Below are 16,112 nucleotides of genomic sequence, written 5' to 3'. Positions count from 1 at the left end.
ATTGTCAAACTCAAATCACGCTTCCAAGCATCTTACCACGTCCCAGTATCCATCCCGAGACGCCCAGGTATCCATGCCCAAATTGAAACCAAACACCACGCACGCTAAGACTACCATTACAGTAAGACATAAAACATAACAACAAGAGCTGATAGCTCGATAAAAACAGCCGAAACACAGTGGGAATCAACATCAACATGCAATATGCAACGGGATGAATCCCAATAACAATATGCCACAAGGAATATATACAAGGAATGGCGGTATGTGCTTAGCACTCACGCAGTCTGAGGCTGCACCGTAGACTCCACTTTGACGTGCTCCTCAGAAGTGATGGTCTTTGTGGGTGCCAGATCTGTGTCAGACTTTGCCCAGGGCGAGACGTCAGACTCGTGAACGTATGTAGGAGTGCTCGCATCGGATGATGCCTCGTGAGTTTTCTCGGTCTCAGTCTCCTTGGCCTCATTAGCCTCGGTCTCGGACGCCACGTCCGAATCGTGTAGACTGGATACCGAGTGGAACTCTTCGCGGTCTGGGGACGGCTTGTTGGATGACTCGGGAGCACCGGTAGAGGACAGGTCACTCTCCGAATCGCTCTTGTGGTACAGAGGCATCTCTGTGAAGCCGTACGTGGCGTGTCCCGGGCTAGACGCCACGGAACGCCGGCGGCTGTGTGCATAGGGATTTACCGTAGGCGAGCTAGGAGTCGAAGTCGAAACAGGAGCGGGTGTCCGCTGGGGGTTTCGGGGTGGAAGGGCCGGGGGCATCCGCTTAGGGATCGTCACAAGGCGTGCCCGAGTAAAAGTGGGCGAGTGACGCTTGAATTCGACCGGCGAGATGGAATCTTCGACAGGGACAGGAGAATGGGCAGCACTCTCGCGCTTCGATACAGTGGCGCTGCTGATTTCGTGGATTTCCACATCGTCATCCAGATCCACGTCCTCGACGTCATCCCGGCTGTGATATTCGTCGTGTTCTGGGATGACAGTCTCCCAACGTCCCTCCTCGTTGTCCCAAGGACTGGTCTCAGCGCGGTCAGACACGTCACGGTAGCTCCGGGAGGAGGCACGACTGATAGAGGTTGGGGCAGTCGTGGGGCCATCATCAGTTTGGGTCCCTCGGTCCATACTGGCGTAGCTCTGTACACTTGCTCGCCAGCTATTGCGTGGTGAGCTGTCGACGCTTCGTCGGAAAGTCGCAAATATCGGGCTGTTCGGGCCGGGTTTAAACTCGAACACCTCCTGCGAAGGCCTGGATTTCGTCCCAGCTTCGCGGATAAAGAGACCCTCCGCCTCCAGCGCCTTGACACCGAATGGATCGGGGTCCTCGGGGTCGGGAATGCCGAACGAGCCCGGACCAGGCACAATCTCAACATCCCCAGGGGTCTCTCCGGGTGGCAGCAAGTTCTCATCCACAGTCGGATTGCCCTCGGCAGCTTTCACGGTGTTCAGCAGTGTTTGAATCGATGCAGGAGGCCGTTTGGCCTTGCCCGCGAGAATGTCAGTAACTGATATACGCTCGCCATAGAAGCGCTCGTTCTCATCGGTACGCTCGATAATGATGGTACCATCCACAGCAACGCCAGCATACAAACCGCGACTCTTCATGTAGGTCCAGATGGGGGCCTGGCGCTTGTGCACTTCCGAATCAAGCACGCCGCCCATCCCAACCGGACCAGCCGCAGCGCTGACTTCTCCACCCAAAGTGCATCGCACTTTCTTAAAAGCCTCCAAGGCCTCATAGGTATTGATGACTACCACGCAGTCATAGATATCCACGCCCGCCAGGAAACCGATACCAGCTGTATGAAGCATGATACCGGAAGGCGGACTCCATTCATTGGTATCTGGGGTCCGCGCCAGGAGCACACCACTACCACCCGAGCCACTGACCCAGAGGCCTGTGCGCATAGTAGTGAAGATAGCGAGACCCTTGGCGCGCTGTATAACCCTAGCGGGGATCTTCTTCAAGACCCGCTGCTTGCCCTTGGGGCGATCGATCTTGCCGGATTCTTTGCTGACTGAGCTATCGGTGCTTTGACGTTCGGCATCTTCGTTGGAATAGAAACCATCTTTGCAGAAACTTCGGAGAATTCGCGCAGCTTTGTCGCTTTCTTTATCAAGGGTCATAGGCCAAAAGGCCTCTGCGCCGACCTTGTAGGATAGCCGGTTGACGGGATCGCCCAGCTTGTCGAGGGTATGCCATGCCTTATCGAATCCTTTCTTAGATGTGCCTTTCGTCTTCTCCCACAGAGTGGAAGGCATGGTGGCAACTCAGAATCCCGCGGGGTCTCCAAGCCTACCAAGTAGAGTGACACAGGATGGAGTCCTGAGGACCGCGCAGTGGGTAAAAAGGCCGTCTATAATTGCGGGTGTAATGGCAGCAGTAGACGAAGACGGCCAAAGTTATTCACATAAAGTCCCAATGCGGCCGGGAATGTATAAGAGGCAGCAAACGGGCGCAACAGAAGTTGGGGTGACAACCGAGGAATGCGGGTCCGGAGAGTAGTAAGAATGTAAACCAACTATATAGTATCCGGAACGTCAGTGATCTGCGACGAGAGGAAATTGCATGTATTGAGGCAGGAGACGTAGGAGAGGGCCATATTATTAAAAGGTAAGAGACCTCGAGCTTTTCGCCGTGCTAGCCGTGCGTTCCAGACCTCGCCTTGAGTGGGTGGCGAGCAGCTGGAGAACCGGTGACATACGAGGAAAGGAAGGAGGGGAACCATGGGACGGGCAAATGGGATTCGGGGGTCGGCTTACCTCCGCCTGAGCCTCGCCAGGGCCACGAAAAGAAAAGAAAATAAAAAGTGACAATATATCCGACAGTGGGTGAAAGTAGGGACCAGATGAAACAACAGCTAATTTCCGTGTCCACCACAGGTAGGAGCAGGGACAGTTTATGTAGGAGATGAAAGGTAAACCCCAGAGTGGAGGGGGTGATCGACCCGTAGGACCCGTCGGTCAGATGTGCTAGAGATGTAGGCTGGATGTATGACCGAGAGCTAATGCAGTTGAGGAGAAGGAAAAAGCAAGCAAGCAAGCATGGAGCAGAAAAGGAAAAGATGGATCCTCTTTTTCGCAGAGGTAAGAGGGGAAGACAAGACTAAATGGAAGAAGTGTGCAGAGCCGTGGATGCGAACCAGGCACAAATACTCACACGGCTGGGTCGGAAGGGCATGGTTGGACTGAAAGTAAGTAAGTGGGAGGGAGGGAGGGAAGAGTGGCTGGCCGGAGATGGAACGGCCGGATGAAAAAGGTGTACAAGAAAGTCAAGTCAGTCAGCAAGATGATGACGAGAAAGTGGAGGTGGTCAGAGAGTAGGGAAGTACAAGAAAAGGATATTAATTAGGCAGTCATTCATCCATTCCATCCTTCAGTCTGGTTCCGGATGCATGGCATCATGGCAGCATCAGCGTCATCGCTTTCGCCGCGCCCGATAAGCCGATCGGATTAGATTTCTACCCTAAGTTTCTCTCCATTTATAATTTGCCCGTCGGCTGTTCGGATGTAGAAGTAGATACTTTGCTCTACATTCTTCTATCCTAATGGATATTCATCATTGTCTGTCAAATGCTGTTCTCGCAATGCTTCTCATCCGTGGAAGAAATGAAAGAATCCTGGAAGAATCCTCAACCCTCCAACCCCCAAATGACAGCGTCATCGTCTACGTACCCGATGGCGATGGCGATGGGGCCAAGAGTCCCTGAACCAGATCCCCAGCTAATCTATGTCTAGTCTAGTTTAGTCTTCTTCTTCTTGCTGCCAAAGTAAAACCCACCCTCACAATTTCCTTGTTCAAAAAATTTAAATTAAAAATCAAAAATCAAAATAAAAATTCATTTTCCGATTAACTTCCACTAGATCCGCATGAATTTTCCCCTCTTCATCCCTGCGTAACCCTCACAAGGGATGTATCAACTTCCCACCCGAAGAATATGACAGGTCCAATCGCTTCTTCTACCGTGATTTTGTTTTGCTTACGTGCAGTGGTGCTGCTTTATTTTTTTCGACCTTCTTCCTTCAGCCCCAATACCAGCCAGCCAGCCAATCCACACTCTAAACTAGTATCTACAGTAGCTAGCTAGCTCTGTCTGTCTGGCCCCCATCCATGGATGGGTAAATTGTATCCCTTCGCATTGATTTGATGTACCCATCCATCCATCCCCTCGCTTCATTTCCTTCTCGTCGCCCAGGCAAAGAAAATTCTCTGCATTAGTTTCATGTTGTCTTTTCTCCACTATCCCCTCCAACCCTAGCTGCAGAATTAAGTACAGTAACTAAGTAGGTAGTAAGTAAACAAGTCACCAGGTTAATATGGAAGTAAATAAGGATACTGTAGCTGGGTAACTAACTAACCCCCAAAGTAGTAAAATAAATAATATCCTGTCCCTGACAGGTCCAATTTCCTCCCTTTTTTCTCCACCCCCAATCGAGATCCAATAGTCTAGTCTAGTCTAGTCTAGTCTAGTAGTCTACGACTCGGGTTAGTTCCACTTCTCGCCAACGACAGGGAAGATGCGTTGCTTGGGATACTATACCTACTTCCTCCCTATCCTCCGGTACCTACAGCAGGGCAAGATGATACTCAATTGACGCAAGTGGCTCACCTCAATCGCACCGTTCCAAGGGCGAAGCACAGTTAAGAAAAGCAAAGCAAAAAAGAAGAAAAAAAAGGTACCTTGTTACAAAAGGTACCACAGACCTAGACTACTTACTACCTGTTACCTACCGGTAGGTACCTACCGTAGTATCTACTACCTCATCCAGTTAGTCCAACCTGACCAGTCCAACCCAAACCCACCCATCACCCCCTTCAAACAAAGTTTCATCATCCCGGGGCCGGGGGGCCATGGAAGAACGGGAGCAAGAACTCACGAACTCACGAATGAACCTCTCTCATCTTATTTTTCCCCTGGACACCATGTGCGCATTTAGAACGAGAAAATTTTCACTTCCCGTGTTTCTTAGCTGTTGGATATATCATATGCCATCGGTGGGATGGGATGGTAGGGGCCCACGAGGATAGGGAAAGTGGATTGATGCGGTTATTGCGGTTGAGAGGGATACTGAGTATGGAGTGGGTGACTACTAGGGAGTGGTTTGTGTATACTCCTACTTCTATACGAAACTAGGCTCATTGTATGTTGATGGGTGGGATGGTAGGTGTGTATAGTATTCCCCCTCTATGTATACTTAACTATAGTATACTTAACTATAGATAGGATAGGAGAGTAGAATATAGTAAGTAGAACAGAACATTCCACAATCCCTGACCCTGATCCTAGCCCTGGCCCCGGCAATGCGAAACAATCCGTCTACCCAGTAGTTCAGCTGAACCACAGATGGATCCCTGTCTCCTCTACTGTACTCTGTAGACAGGCTATTCTTAGACGAGACGAGGCAACTTCGGCCGAAACATCAGCTTCACCCTCGCTAATCATCCGTTCAGCCAGTCAGTCGACGATCGTAACATTTCATTAGACTAACTAACTAACTAGCGTACTATATACACCATCCCAAAAAGCCATTTCAATGATAGATAGTAGATAGTCGGGTTCCTGTCATAATACCCTAGTGGATCAATAGCCGAAGGCAGCGAGTCATGTCCCTACCTGGCCATTCTATAGCTAAGCTAAGGATCAGAAAGTTAGATAAACAAATAGATGGATACATACGTGCTTCCGTGGATGAATTGAGTTTTTGAGTTTGAGTTCTGTTCGAGTTGGTGTTCGTGTTCGTTTGTTAACACTACCAATCGTGCCTGATATGATGTATCCAACTTACTGTAGGTACGAGTGGACAGAGAGCGGGTGGGATAGATAGATCGATCGGAGGATCATGTACAGTACATAGTTGGAATGCGAACGGGAGTGTCGTTCATCACTCACTCACTCTGTGTCTGTGTGTCTGCTTCGATGTCTGTGTGCTTGTCTGGCTCGTGGAATGTATGCAGTTGGGTTGAAGGTTAACTCTACTACCTACTCTACTCTAGTATATTTATTATATCTAGAGTTCATGTGGATGAGCACTACTATGTAGTCGTCTAGAATGTAATTAAATATATTCAACCCGAGAATTTGAACATCTTCACATAAAAATCTACTAACTACAACTAATTTCTATTACCAATTACATTCCATCCTATTCCCATCCTTTCCACCTTCCACCTACTATCTACTAGATAGTACTAGATAGTACTAGATAGTATATCTATACAAATGGTATACATCCAACAAAACATCTCCATCCAGCCTAGCCCAACCCATCAATCAAACTAGTACCCATCCTAGTGCATGCAATCACCATCACACCCCTAAGTACTACTCCGTACAGACCATGCTAGTAAACATACTACATCTACCCTCATCTCGATCCGATTCGATGAACCGGCTGGAAGTTCCCGGTGCCTGGGTCCCACGCTGGACTACTGTCTAACGGATCGGGATCCCCGGACGGATTATAATCGACTAGTAGCTGGTATTAGTGCGTGTGGGTATATGTCAGCGTGACAGGGGGATAAGTTAACTAGTTAGTAGACATGTGTCATATTGAGATTTAGCTTGTCAGGTCACTACGTAGTAGGTGCCGAATGAACTCCCGAGTTCAGCTGTCTACTCTGTAGCTAGCTAGCTGGATAGTTCGTGTGAACTACTCTCCTACTCTATCAGGCAATTGCTCCTGTCCCGATCAGTGATTCGTGCTGTCGACCCACTGCAACAGGTATAGCCAGCCACGGATAGAGTTAAGCATAAGTAAATAGTACATCCACATCAGCAAGGTTATGATCCGCGGGAGATAAATGAAATGAGAAATAAGGTCCAGCCGGTTCAGCTGACACTGGACACAAGTCTAGTCGTAAACATACACACACACAATGGTATACCTATTGTTGTAACCAATCATCTGTCCTACTCCACCTCTACAGAGCACCCAGCTCCTTCAGCTTGCCGATCAAGCCGTCGACATCCTCGACCTTGCCACCGCCCTGGCGAGCGGGGGGTTCTGGAACGGTAAGTCAGTAAATGCAACAGCGCAGGGGTGCACATGACAGGGCAGGGACTAAACTCACCAGTAACCTTCAGAGTCTTCAAGCGCTTCTTATCCTCAACACCGAAATCCGCCAATGTCTTCTTCTCCAAAGGCTTCTTCTTAGCCTTCATAATGTTCGGCAGCGTAGCATAGCGGGGCTCATTCAACCGCAAATCCGTAGTGATAACCATGGGCAACTTAGCCCGCAGCGTCTCAACACCACCATCCACCTCGTGCGTCACCTCCACCGTACCATCCGCATCCTTGATATCGACTTTGCTGGCCTGCGTCGCCTGCGGCCACCCCAACAGACCCGCCAGCATCTGACCGGTCTGGCCCTGGTCGCCATCAATTGCCTGCTTACCCAGCAGCACCAGGTTAATGTTCTCAGACTTGACCACACCCTGCAGCATCTTGGCGATCGTCAAGGGCTCGGGACCACCATCGGGGCTGTCGCCGACATCGACGTGGAATGCGCGGTCGGCACCCATGGCCATAGCGGTGCGGAGGGTATCGGCGCACTTGGCTCCGCCAGCGGAGAGGGCGAGGATGTTTTCGACCTTCATGGGGCTCTGGTTCTTGGTGCCGCGTTCGCGCAGGCGGATGGCTTCTTCGACGGAGAGTTCATCGAACGGGTTCAGGGAGTGCTTGACACCGGCGGTTTCGACGCCGGTGTTGGCCTTGTTGACGCGGGGTTTGACCTATCATGATCAGTGATGTTCAGCATGATTATCGTGCTGCAGTCTCGTAATTGTGTGGTGAGTGTAGGTGGTGGTGCCGACGGAGCACAATTGCAGACTGCGCGTGCGGGCAACTTTCGCTCGGAGATGTGACTCTTCACCGAGAACGGAGCAGGAGAAGCACGAGGCGACAAAAACCAAAACTCACCGCATAGTCAATAACCCGCTTAACGGGGACGAGAATTCGCAAGCCGCTCATTATGAAAATAATATGTGGTAAAGGGACTTCGGAGGAAGTAAAGGGACAATGGAGGGGAGGGACAGCAGCGTGAGGGGCGTCGACTCTTAAGGCGAGCAAGAAGCCGTTTTGAGGGAAGAGTAGAGACACCGATCCGTCGGAGCAGCTGCTGCTCCATCCGCGGCAGAAAACAGGTGACCTGGGCGGAGAGTCCTCCGAGGCGGGCCGAGATTCCATCCATGCTTGTTGCTCTTCCGCCGCCAGCCGAGGTTAGCCTTTTCTATAATGGGACTTTGTACAACAAGTTGACAAGTTTAGCGGGGTAAATGGTATTCAAATGACCTCATAGGGTGGGTGTTGGTTCTATTCGAATATCTGGGTATATTGTGCTTGTTTTACTCTATCCGCATGGTGTCGGATCTGGCAGATGCCATCGCTCTATCTATAGGTGTTGATGGTATAACCGCTTCACATGTGACAGTACCTCTTGAGGCGGATCACCAGGTTTCCTGCTTATACCGTCCCGTCTTCTCCATGCCAAGCAGATATTGCTCGGCCCCTTGTTCGTTGAATCGATCGGTTTCCACCTCTGCGCCGTGCTGGAATGCTTCCGTCAGCGCCTCCCTTACTGCCTTGGGCATCTGTCCAGAGGAGCCGCAGATATACACCGACCCTGCCATGTCATGCAGCAGCTTGAATAGCAGTGCATAGTTCTGGCGGATTACATCTTGCACGTAGACTTTTTGTTTCTGATCCCGAGAGAATGCCGTGAGTACATTCAACTTGGTCAGCTGGCCGAGCTGCTGCCATTCGTCTTCGAAGAAGAAGTCTGCCTCTCGATTGCGACCGCCGTAGAGGAGAAGCGTGGGTCCGATGCTAAGCTCAACCCCGGGATTTTCCTCCTGGTATGCCTTGATAATTGCTGCTTTTTCCCACAGCATAGATCGCAGTGGGGCCAGACCGGTGCCGGGTCCGACTAGGACAGTTGGGCCAACAAGCTGGTTGACTGAGGAATTGAGTCCACCACGTTGCAGCTGTACCTTAAGAGTACTCCCAGGTCGAAGCGCAGATATATAACGCGTACATACACCCTGTCTGATCTTTTTGATGACGGTCTGGTACTTCACAATCGCAATCATCAGCTCAAACTTAGTGCCGCCCTCAGGACCCCTCTTCAGCTCGCCACCACTAGCGATGCTGAATTGTCTCCCCTTGAGGACAGGAAACACTGAGATAGCGTGCTGCCACGGCACCTTGACCGAGTCAAACTCATGCAATACTTCCAGAATACTCCGTCTCGGACGGGTAGTGTAATCCCACAGCTCGTCAAGATACTCGGGACTAGTATAAGTGAACTCCAGTAGACGCTCCTTGTGCATCTCATCGCTCGTGTAATGCGCAATCTCCGCAAAAAAGGATCGCCGCGGAATAGCCTGAATATCGAGGTAGTCTGTCAGGAGCGCCCTTAGCGTCAATTGGGGGTAGGAGTCAAGACCCCGAATAGGCGGCAAAGGGAGATCATCAGCAGGAATATGGCTATTAGGAACCAGGCTGATGAGCTGATCAGCTTGTTCTTCCCAACCCATCATCTGGATCAGAGCATCCACGTCGGTGGAGAAGTTCTTGGGGGTAATGCATAGCATATCCCCAGGGACGTAGGAAGTATGTTCAGGCACAGTAAGAGATACATGGCGCACATCCTGCCAATGTTTCTGCGGAGTCAATCGCTTATTCTCCCTAAGCGTTGCCGTCAGGGTATCAGGCAGAGGCCGCAGATCATAATCCAATCGAGTCAACTTTGGATTATCATCAGGCGGGGGCAGGTTCTCATGTGTGCCGGGAACTGCATGTCCTTCCTGTGCTGTCGAAGCACCTCCCTCCTGGAGCTTCAGAATCCATTTCGGCGGCAACTGAACATCATCCGGTATCGGTTCCAAACCATCAGGCAGCGGATACGTCTCGAGCAAATGTGTACGCAGACCGGTCAACCACGGAATGAACGTCCCTTCGAGTCTATACAACACAATTAGCAGACATCCACCAAACAGAGAGAAATAGCTAAACCCACCCCTCCGGATGCTGCTGATCCGCCTCCCCAGCATCATATATCTCATTCGCACCGAGCTGTAACAGCCTCTTATGTAGTTTGCGTGCCGCCCAATTGAACCTGTCAAGCCAGCCAGTCAGCCATCACCATGTCCTCATCCAATCCATGTATGAGATAGAGCAAAACCCACTTCGGATAAGAACTATCCCCCAATCCAAACGACGCAAACCGAACACCTTCCAAAAAGTCCCCCGGAAGCCTCTTCAGCAACAACGACCGCCAAAACGACCTCGCATTGGCCGGGAAGTCTCCCTGTCCTGTCGTCGCGACAACGAATATAACGAGCGTATGCGATTTCAATACCTCCTACACACAGCATGATCTCGTCAGCATGCGTCATATTACCAATATAGCATACAATTGAAAGAGTGGAAACTCACCGGCCTATACACATTCATCTCCCCCACATGGGTCCGGAAATGCAATCTCTCCGCCAACGCCCCCAGCTCCTCGGCGACTTCCTGCGAATTGCCCGTTTCGGAGCCATACAGGACGAGAGCTGAGCGCCGCGGTGGGAGGGATTGGCTGCCGTTCATTGTACCTAAGTACTGCGCCCTGTACTATCTCCCTGATAGCGTGGTGTGGTGATGGGGGGTTGGCTATCTGTCACTTGCGGCTTATCGCGGGTCTTCTTTTTTTTCCTTCCCCTCGTTTTGGCTTGAGGGGTTCTATCCGATCGTCCAGTTGGCGCGAGATAGCGGGATGACGTCATCCCGAGGATCGGAGAGGATTAGGAGCGTATATGGGGAGGTAGATAGATGGGATATTTATGAATTGCTGGTGTTGGGGATGGGGATGTGCTGTATGGACATAGCTACGAGGAGGGGAAAACTGGTTATTGTGAGGTTGTACTGGTGTAGGGCCAAAGAGACACCCGTAATGTCAAATACTCCGGCAATGGAAATGAACATGCCCGATTAATCATAGGAGTAAAACCGAAGTAACCGCTAGATTGATAAGATCAACCGACAAAGAATGATAGTTTTGAACAAAGGGTATCTCAAGAATCCAGCTCGATCTAATAAGTATCCTCCTCGCCGCCACCACCACCATCTCCGAACCCATCATCCCCGTATTCATCATCACCACCATCAAAGTACTGCTCAGCGTTATAATCCCCACCCATCTCATCATCATCATCCTCAAAGTCATCATCTTCAATCTCCTCCTCGCCTTCCTGCTCCTCCTCCGGATCCAGAATATCCCCGTCCCCATCATCATCATCCTCAGCCCCCTCACCCTCCTCACCACCAGCCTTCGCCCGCTTCGCCGCATCGTCATCCTCCTCTTCATCATCGTCCTCAAATCCCCGCTTCACCCCAGCCCGCGCCACCTGCGGCACGTACCCATCCATCGCGGCATCGGGCTTGAAAGTCGGCTGAATCGTCTGCCACAATTCGCGGGGGAAGAACTTCATAACTACAGACACAAACCCATTAGCGCCATGTCACTCTCCCAACTTCCTCATATAACATCCGAAAAAGAGAATGATAAACTCACCATACTGCCTCCCCTGTAACCTCGGCAACGCCCTCTTCTTCTTCTGATACTTGCCCGAATAACTCGGCATGCCATGGAACGGATCGAAGTTCGCCCGCGCCGCACTATCCTTCTTCATCGTCGACCCCGCCCCCTCAAGAATCGAGTAATAGGGGCCATCGTGGAACCGTTCCCGGAGAGTGCGATAGAAATCCACCTGCAATTGTTCCTGCGAGGAGAGCGGTCTGGCGCGAGGGACGGTGTATTTCTGTTTGTACAATGACATGATTAGAGCCCCTTCCTTTCCTTAATCGAAGAATAGTAGCAGCAGCAAGCCAGACTGCTATGACAATAACAACAACAGCAGCAGTAGCGGCAGGGTGAATGTGAACGACATCGGCAGACGCAACGAAGCACCCATGTGACAAAGCAACCAAACAAAGAAGCAAATATATCACATCACATCACATCGACCCAAAACATACAGGGAACAAAGGCGTCGGCGCCGTATCATTTTCTCCGCTGGGATCTGCCTCCCAAGTGAATTCGGCTCCGGGGAGCTTTCTGCCTTTCTTTGCGCCGAATCGGGACATGTCGGGCAATAAGATTATTCACTGGGAATAAACCCCTTATTGTCAATCGGTTGGAGATGGCTCCGTTGGGGGCCAGGTTGTTTAACGTCCAGGAAGGAAAAGGCCGAAGCGCTGGCGGGCGTTCACTGCGCCATGATCCAATGGCTGAGAAAAAAGTTCCGGCCGAGCTTGGATGTGGCTCACCGCCTGCGGAGATCTGCGCGAAATGAGTAATTAGGGTATCGGGGCGGGAACCCTGGGGTGGCTGGATGGGCCAATCAGAGGGCAGATGCGATGAATGTACTACTTAAGTACTACGTAGTAGGTAGGATTAATTACTGATGAAGATTTCAATGCTTATTATTGCTGAAAAACTATGAAATAATACAGGTATCTAGTGGCATAATCGTAAATCGTCCAGTGAGCTGGGAAACGCAGTGCCGCCCTTATAGGCCAACGGTTGCAACCTGGTTTGCAGTCTGAGATACAGGCCCCCATGGCCCCTCGTTCACCCGTTGCCGGAGAGTACGCACGATATCCTCGAAACCTTCCATTTGACCACCGTTCTCATTCAGGCAGTCATACAGCGCAACCAAGACCTCGTGCTTCGCCGTTGCCACTTTCCAGACCGCGTGCTGGGAATCACCTGCTCCGCCGCCGACAAATTCGGCATACGACCGAGGAGGCTTGAACAGATATGGCAGGAGGATAGTCAGGGCTGGCGGTGTCAGCGCTGCCCAAGCACCCGATGACGGCAGAACTCCCTGTGTAGCCGGAGATAAACTCTCCAAATCTTGTTCGGTGGGAAGCTGGTATCGGGAAGTCCCTGGGACAGACGAGGTGACTTCGCCCGTTAAGATCTGCCAATTAGCGGTGATGAGGGATCTCATGAGCGATATTGACGCCAACGAAATGTCCTTCATAGCGAGAATATCCGCCGTCGCAACTACATCCGTCCAAAAGTTAGTATGCTGATTAGTGTACATGAAGTACAGCGCGCGGGCGGCCGCGGCCTCTTTGTGCCAATCTGTCGGCATCTGGCCAGATGCATTCAGCTCCATCGAGTCCGTAAGGTCCTGCTTCACTGGGCCGTGGAGGATCTTGGCCAGCACATCCAAAGCCTCCTTGTTTGGAGGACTGGTCGGCAAGGCCAGAACAGGGTTCAGTCCTTGCTTGCTGGCTTCCACGAGCAAAACGCGGGGCAGACAGGAAAGTACGTTCAACTGCCCGCTAGGAACAGGCCCATGCGCCCACTGAGAGGTCGAAACCGTCACCGAGGCAGCAATGCGAGACAGTATCCGATCAAGTAGATACTGCGGGTTTTGCAGGAAGTGGTTGGGATACAGCTCGGCATACTGCGCAACGTAAGTCATGATAGGGCCACACAGGTAAGCCAAATCGACCGCGTCGAGCTTTGACTCATCCAAGTAATACTCCAACAACGTAGAATGGATGTTATGCGAAATGAGGAAATCCAGTGCGGGAGAGGAGAAGGTAGACGCTGACTGCACAATGGTCCGAGCAATGAGACCAGGAGCATCAATCTCCAGAAGATCATGAAAGAAGTTAATCAAAGTCATATGCATCAGCACGTCATCCTTGTCGACCATATGGCAGGCAGCGAAATGAAGGAGGCCATTGCTCTGGTATTTCCTCTCAACTTCTGGCACTTGTGGTTTCGAGATGATGTCCCAATGCAGCCGACCCGCCTTCACAAGCAGACCCATCAACCGTCCCTGGGCTACAGTCTTGTCGCGCTTGGACAGACTTCCTGGTCCGTTATCCGTGAGACTGCACAGGGAAAATAGCAGCCCGTAGACATCCTTATCCGCGAAAATCCGCCTCCAAACGAGTCCTTGACCACCGGTGGCCTCATCGCCTTCTTGTCCAGCATTCTCGAGCGGACTGGCCGAGTCGACCTCCAAGAGCTCCCAGATTGTGTCAAACGCCGCTTGTGCTACGGCCGTAGAAGATGTCGACAACCACAGCTCCACCAAGGACGAAACGAGTTCCGGATCGCCGGCAACGATGGCGGCATCACTAGCAGCGTGTCCGGCCTTGCGCAGCAACGACAAAGCCAACAAATTGATAGGTTCCGAGGGCGCTTTGAAACCGGCAATGAAGTTGATTGGAGGATCGACAGAGTGAAGGTCGGCGAAGCTGAGATACGTAGTAGCCTTGACACCAAGAGCGGTAAGAGGAGTCGGGTCCTCCTGCAAGACGGGGAGCAGCTGCGATATCTGGATCATAAGGGTGGCGGGGACTCTGCGATCGACGTTCTCGGTAAGCTCGAGCTTCAACTTTTCGAGAAGAGACGTGTCCAGACGAGTGGAGGGTTCGCGCTGCACCTGTTCCAGGTGCTGTCGGACCTCATCGTAAGTAGATGGAACGGCCATGTTGAATCCAAAAAGATCCACGGTGATGCGCTCCGTGGGGAAGTGAGAGATGAGAAAGGCAAGTCAGGAACGGCTTTCTTATCCTCAACGGCGGGGAAAGCTGGGTGCAAACGGGACAAACACCCATGACATCTCCGCCAGTCTCCCCGACGATAAGTTCCAGACCATCACAGCTACCTCTCACCATTTCCACTCGGTATACCATCTCCTCCTTCAAGGATATACCGATCATCATGTCTGATCAGCCAGAATCCCTCCTATCGCCTAAGAACTCCGACTCCGGCCTCCATATCCATCTCCACCCTCTGATCCTCCTGACCATCTCAGACCACATCACCCGTCATGCCGCCCGCTCTCAGCAAGGACCTATAGTGGGAGCGCTTCTAGGCCAGCAGAACGGACGCGAGATCACCTTGGAGCACGTTTTTGAATGTATCGTAAACGAGAATGCAAATGGCGAACTCCAGATTCCCCAAGACTGGTTCGTGGAAAGAGTCAAGCAATGTAAGTCCCCTCCTCCTTATCTCAACCATCTACATATATCATGGACTCGCTGACCCCCTCCAAGTCAAAGATGTACACAAAGCCCCTGCCCTTGACCTCGTCGGCTGGTGGTCAACTGCTCCTCCGACCGGCCCCAACACCGCGCACCTCCCAATTCATCGCCAGATCCTCCACAACCACAACGAGTCCGCCGTGTTCCTCGCATTCCACCCATCCCTGGTACACGACGCATCCTCCAACGGCGGCAAGCTCCCGGTGACAATCTACGAAAGCGTATACGAGGGCGAAAATGCGACAGAGAACAGCAAGACAATGCAGGTCGATGGAGAGGAACAATCCCTAACGATCCGATTCCGCGAACTGCCCTACTCCGTCGAAACGGGCGAAGCCGAGATGATTGGCATCGACACCGTAGCACGAACAGCCAGAAACGCCGCCGTAGACACACCAGGCACCTCCTCTCTCACAAAACAAGCAGCCGGCAAAGAACCCACCAAGGACCAGTCAGACGTGCTCTCCCCGGAGGAAGAAGAACGTAAGAGCCACCCCACTCACCATCCTACACTCGAACCCAACTCATCACTAACCAACCCAACCCACAGTAATCGCCAGCCTCACGACCCGCCTCAACGCCATCAAGACCCTCGATTCCCGCATCTCCCTCATCAAATCCTACGTCGCCAGCATATCCGCAGACACCCCCAGCTCAACAGCCACCCTCTCCCACCCCATCCTCCGCAACATCAACGCCCTCCTCTCGCACCTCTCCCTCCTCACCCCTGACGAACAAAGCGCCTTCACAGCCGAAGCCATCGCCCAAAGCAACGACGTCCACCTCGTCTCTCTACTAGGACAACTCGGCCAGAGCATCAGCGCGATGCGCGAGCTCGGGAAACGAACCGCGCTGATGAACAGCGTGAGACGGACGGCGATGTCGCGCAAAACGCAACAATTATCGTGGCAGAATCGGTTCGCTGAACCGTTCTCGACGGGGGACGGGGTGAGCCATGGATAGGAAGATATCGGCGAGATAGATTTAATCGATGTAGCTGATAGTAGTAGTAGTCTTAACGAAATGAATGCATGATCATACCCTGATTGA

At 51.8% G+C, this 16,112-nt stretch overlaps 6 protein-coding genes across 6 annotated transcripts; 1 reads left to right on the top strand and 5 right to left on the bottom strand.

The window, feature by feature from the left end:
- Positions 1 to 278: 278 nt before the first annotated feature.
- Positions 279 to 2,264, bottom strand: BO88DRAFT_457038 (lipid-binding SYLF domain-containing protein; the record flags this gene model as incomplete). The annotated part of the gene is made up of 1 exon (XM_025710968.1): positions 279 to 2,264. The coding sequence occupies one exon, from the start codon at positions 2,262 to 2,264 to the stop codon at positions 279 to 281; it is 1,986 nt and encodes a 661-aa protein (XP_025559127.1).
- Positions 2,265 to 6,557: 4,293 nt separating this feature from the next.
- Positions 6,558 to 8,069, bottom strand: BO88DRAFT_407527 (electron transfer flavoprotein subunit beta/FixA family protein). The gene is made up of 3 exons (XM_025707458.1): positions 7,923 to 8,069; positions 7,075 to 7,735; positions 6,558 to 7,007 (listed from the first exon to the last, which is right to left on the bottom strand). Exons 1-3 carry the CDS (start codon positions 7,971 to 7,973, stop codon positions 6,925 to 6,927), a joined length of 795 nt encoding a protein of 264 aa, XP_025559126.1. The 5' UTR covers positions 7,974 to 8,069; the 3' UTR covers positions 6,558 to 6,924.
- A 272-nt stretch (positions 8,070 to 8,341) lies between these two features.
- tah18 (NAPDH-dependent diflavin reductase) lies at positions 8,342 to 10,676 on the bottom strand. The gene is made up of 4 exons (XM_025705178.1): positions 10,440 to 10,676; positions 10,190 to 10,365; positions 10,021 to 10,119; positions 8,342 to 9,965 (listed from the first exon to the last, which is right to left on the bottom strand). The coding sequence occupies exons 1-4, from the start codon at positions 10,593 to 10,595 to the stop codon at positions 8,450 to 8,452; spliced, it is 1,947 nt and encodes a 648-aa protein (XP_025559125.1). The 5' UTR covers positions 10,596 to 10,676; the 3' UTR covers positions 8,342 to 8,449.
- A 238-nt stretch (positions 10,677 to 10,914) lies between these two features.
- On the bottom strand, positions 10,915 to 12,266 carry BO88DRAFT_407525 (DNA-directed RNA polymerase III subunit C31). Its single transcript, XM_025707457.1, has 2 exons — positions 11,560 to 12,266; positions 10,915 to 11,478 (listed from the first exon to the last, which is right to left on the bottom strand). Exons 1-2 carry the CDS (start codon positions 11,822 to 11,824, stop codon positions 11,078 to 11,080), a joined length of 666 nt encoding a protein of 221 aa, XP_025559124.1. The 5' UTR covers positions 11,825 to 12,266; the 3' UTR covers positions 10,915 to 11,077.
- A 186-nt stretch (positions 12,267 to 12,452) lies between these two features.
- BO88DRAFT_407524 (uncharacterized protein) lies at positions 12,453 to 14,541 on the bottom strand. The gene has a single exon (XM_025707456.1). The coding sequence runs from the start codon at positions 14,504 to 14,506 to the stop codon at positions 12,557 to 12,559; it is 1,950 nt and encodes a 649-aa protein (XP_025559123.1). The 5' UTR covers positions 14,507 to 14,541; the 3' UTR covers positions 12,453 to 12,556.
- Positions 14,542 to 14,681: 140 nt separating this feature from the next.
- On the top strand, positions 14,682 to 16,103 carry BO88DRAFT_490584 (COP9 signalosome complex subunit 6). The gene is made up of 3 exons (XM_025712793.1): positions 14,682 to 15,010; positions 15,075 to 15,545; positions 15,613 to 16,103. Exons 1-3 carry the CDS (start codon positions 14,740 to 14,742, stop codon positions 16,023 to 16,025), a joined length of 1,155 nt encoding a protein of 384 aa, XP_025559122.1. The 5' UTR covers positions 14,682 to 14,739; the 3' UTR covers positions 16,026 to 16,103.
- Positions 16,104 to 16,112: the final 9 nt, after the last annotated feature.

Source organism: Aspergillus vadensis (assembly GCF_003184925.1).
Source record: "Aspergillus vadensis CBS 113365 unplaced genomic scaffold BO88scaffold_25, whole genome shotgun sequence".
Taxonomy (NCBI): Eukaryota; Fungi; Ascomycota; class Eurotiomycetes; order Eurotiales; family Aspergillaceae; genus Aspergillus; species Aspergillus vadensis.
The sequence above is the reverse complement of the archived record's forward strand: the minus strand, read 5'-3'. Positions and strand labels throughout refer to the sequence as shown.

Bases quoted from the DNA above. Each gene is read 5' to 3' on its own strand.
- BO88DRAFT_407527 (XM_025707458.1), bottom strand. From the start codon at position 7,973: ATGAGCGGCTTGCGAATTCTCGTCCCCGTTAAGCGGGTTATTGACTAT. The intron at 7,736-7,922 runs GTGAGTTTTGGT...TGATCATGATAG, and splicing joins AGCGGGTTATTGACTATGCG to GTCAAACCCCGCGTCAACAA. The intron at 7,008-7,074 runs GTGAGTTTAGTC...TTACCGTTCCAG, and splicing joins GAAGACTCTGAAGGTTACTG to AACCCCCCGCTCGCCAGGGC.
- tah18 (XM_025705178.1), bottom strand. From the start codon at position 10,595: ATGAACGGCAGCCAATCCCTCCCACCGCGGCGCTCAGCTCTCGTCCTG. The intron at 10,120-10,189 runs GTGGGTTTTGCT...CTGGCTTGACAG, and splicing joins GGGGATAGTTCTTATCCGAA to GTTCAATTGGGCGGCACGCA. The intron at 9,966-10,020 runs GTGGGTTTAGCT...TGTGTTGTATAG, and splicing joins GATCAGCAGCATCCGGAGGG to ACTCGAAGGGACGTTCATTC.
- BO88DRAFT_407525 (XM_025707457.1), bottom strand. From the start codon at position 11,824: ATGTCATTGTACAAACAGAAATACACCGTCCCTCGCGCCAGACCGCTC. The intron at 11,479-11,559 runs GTGAGTTTATCA...TTGTGTCTGTAG, and splicing joins GTTACAGGGGAGGCAGTATG to TTATGAAGTTCTTCCCCCGC.
- BO88DRAFT_407524 (XM_025707456.1), bottom strand. From the start codon at position 14,506: ATGGCCGTTCCATCTACTTACGATGAGGTCCGACAGCACCTGGAACAG.
- BO88DRAFT_490584 (XM_025712793.1), top strand. From the start codon at position 14,740: ATGTCTGATCAGCCAGAATCCCTCCTATCGCCTAAGAACTCCGACTCC. The intron at 15,011-15,074 runs GTAAGTCCCCTC...ACCCCCTCCAAG, and splicing joins CGTGGAAAGAGTCAAGCAAT to TCAAAGATGTACACAAAGCC. The intron at 15,546-15,612 runs GTAAGAGCCACC...CCCAACCCACAG, and splicing joins CTCCCCGGAGGAAGAAGAAC to TAATCGCCAGCCTCACGACC.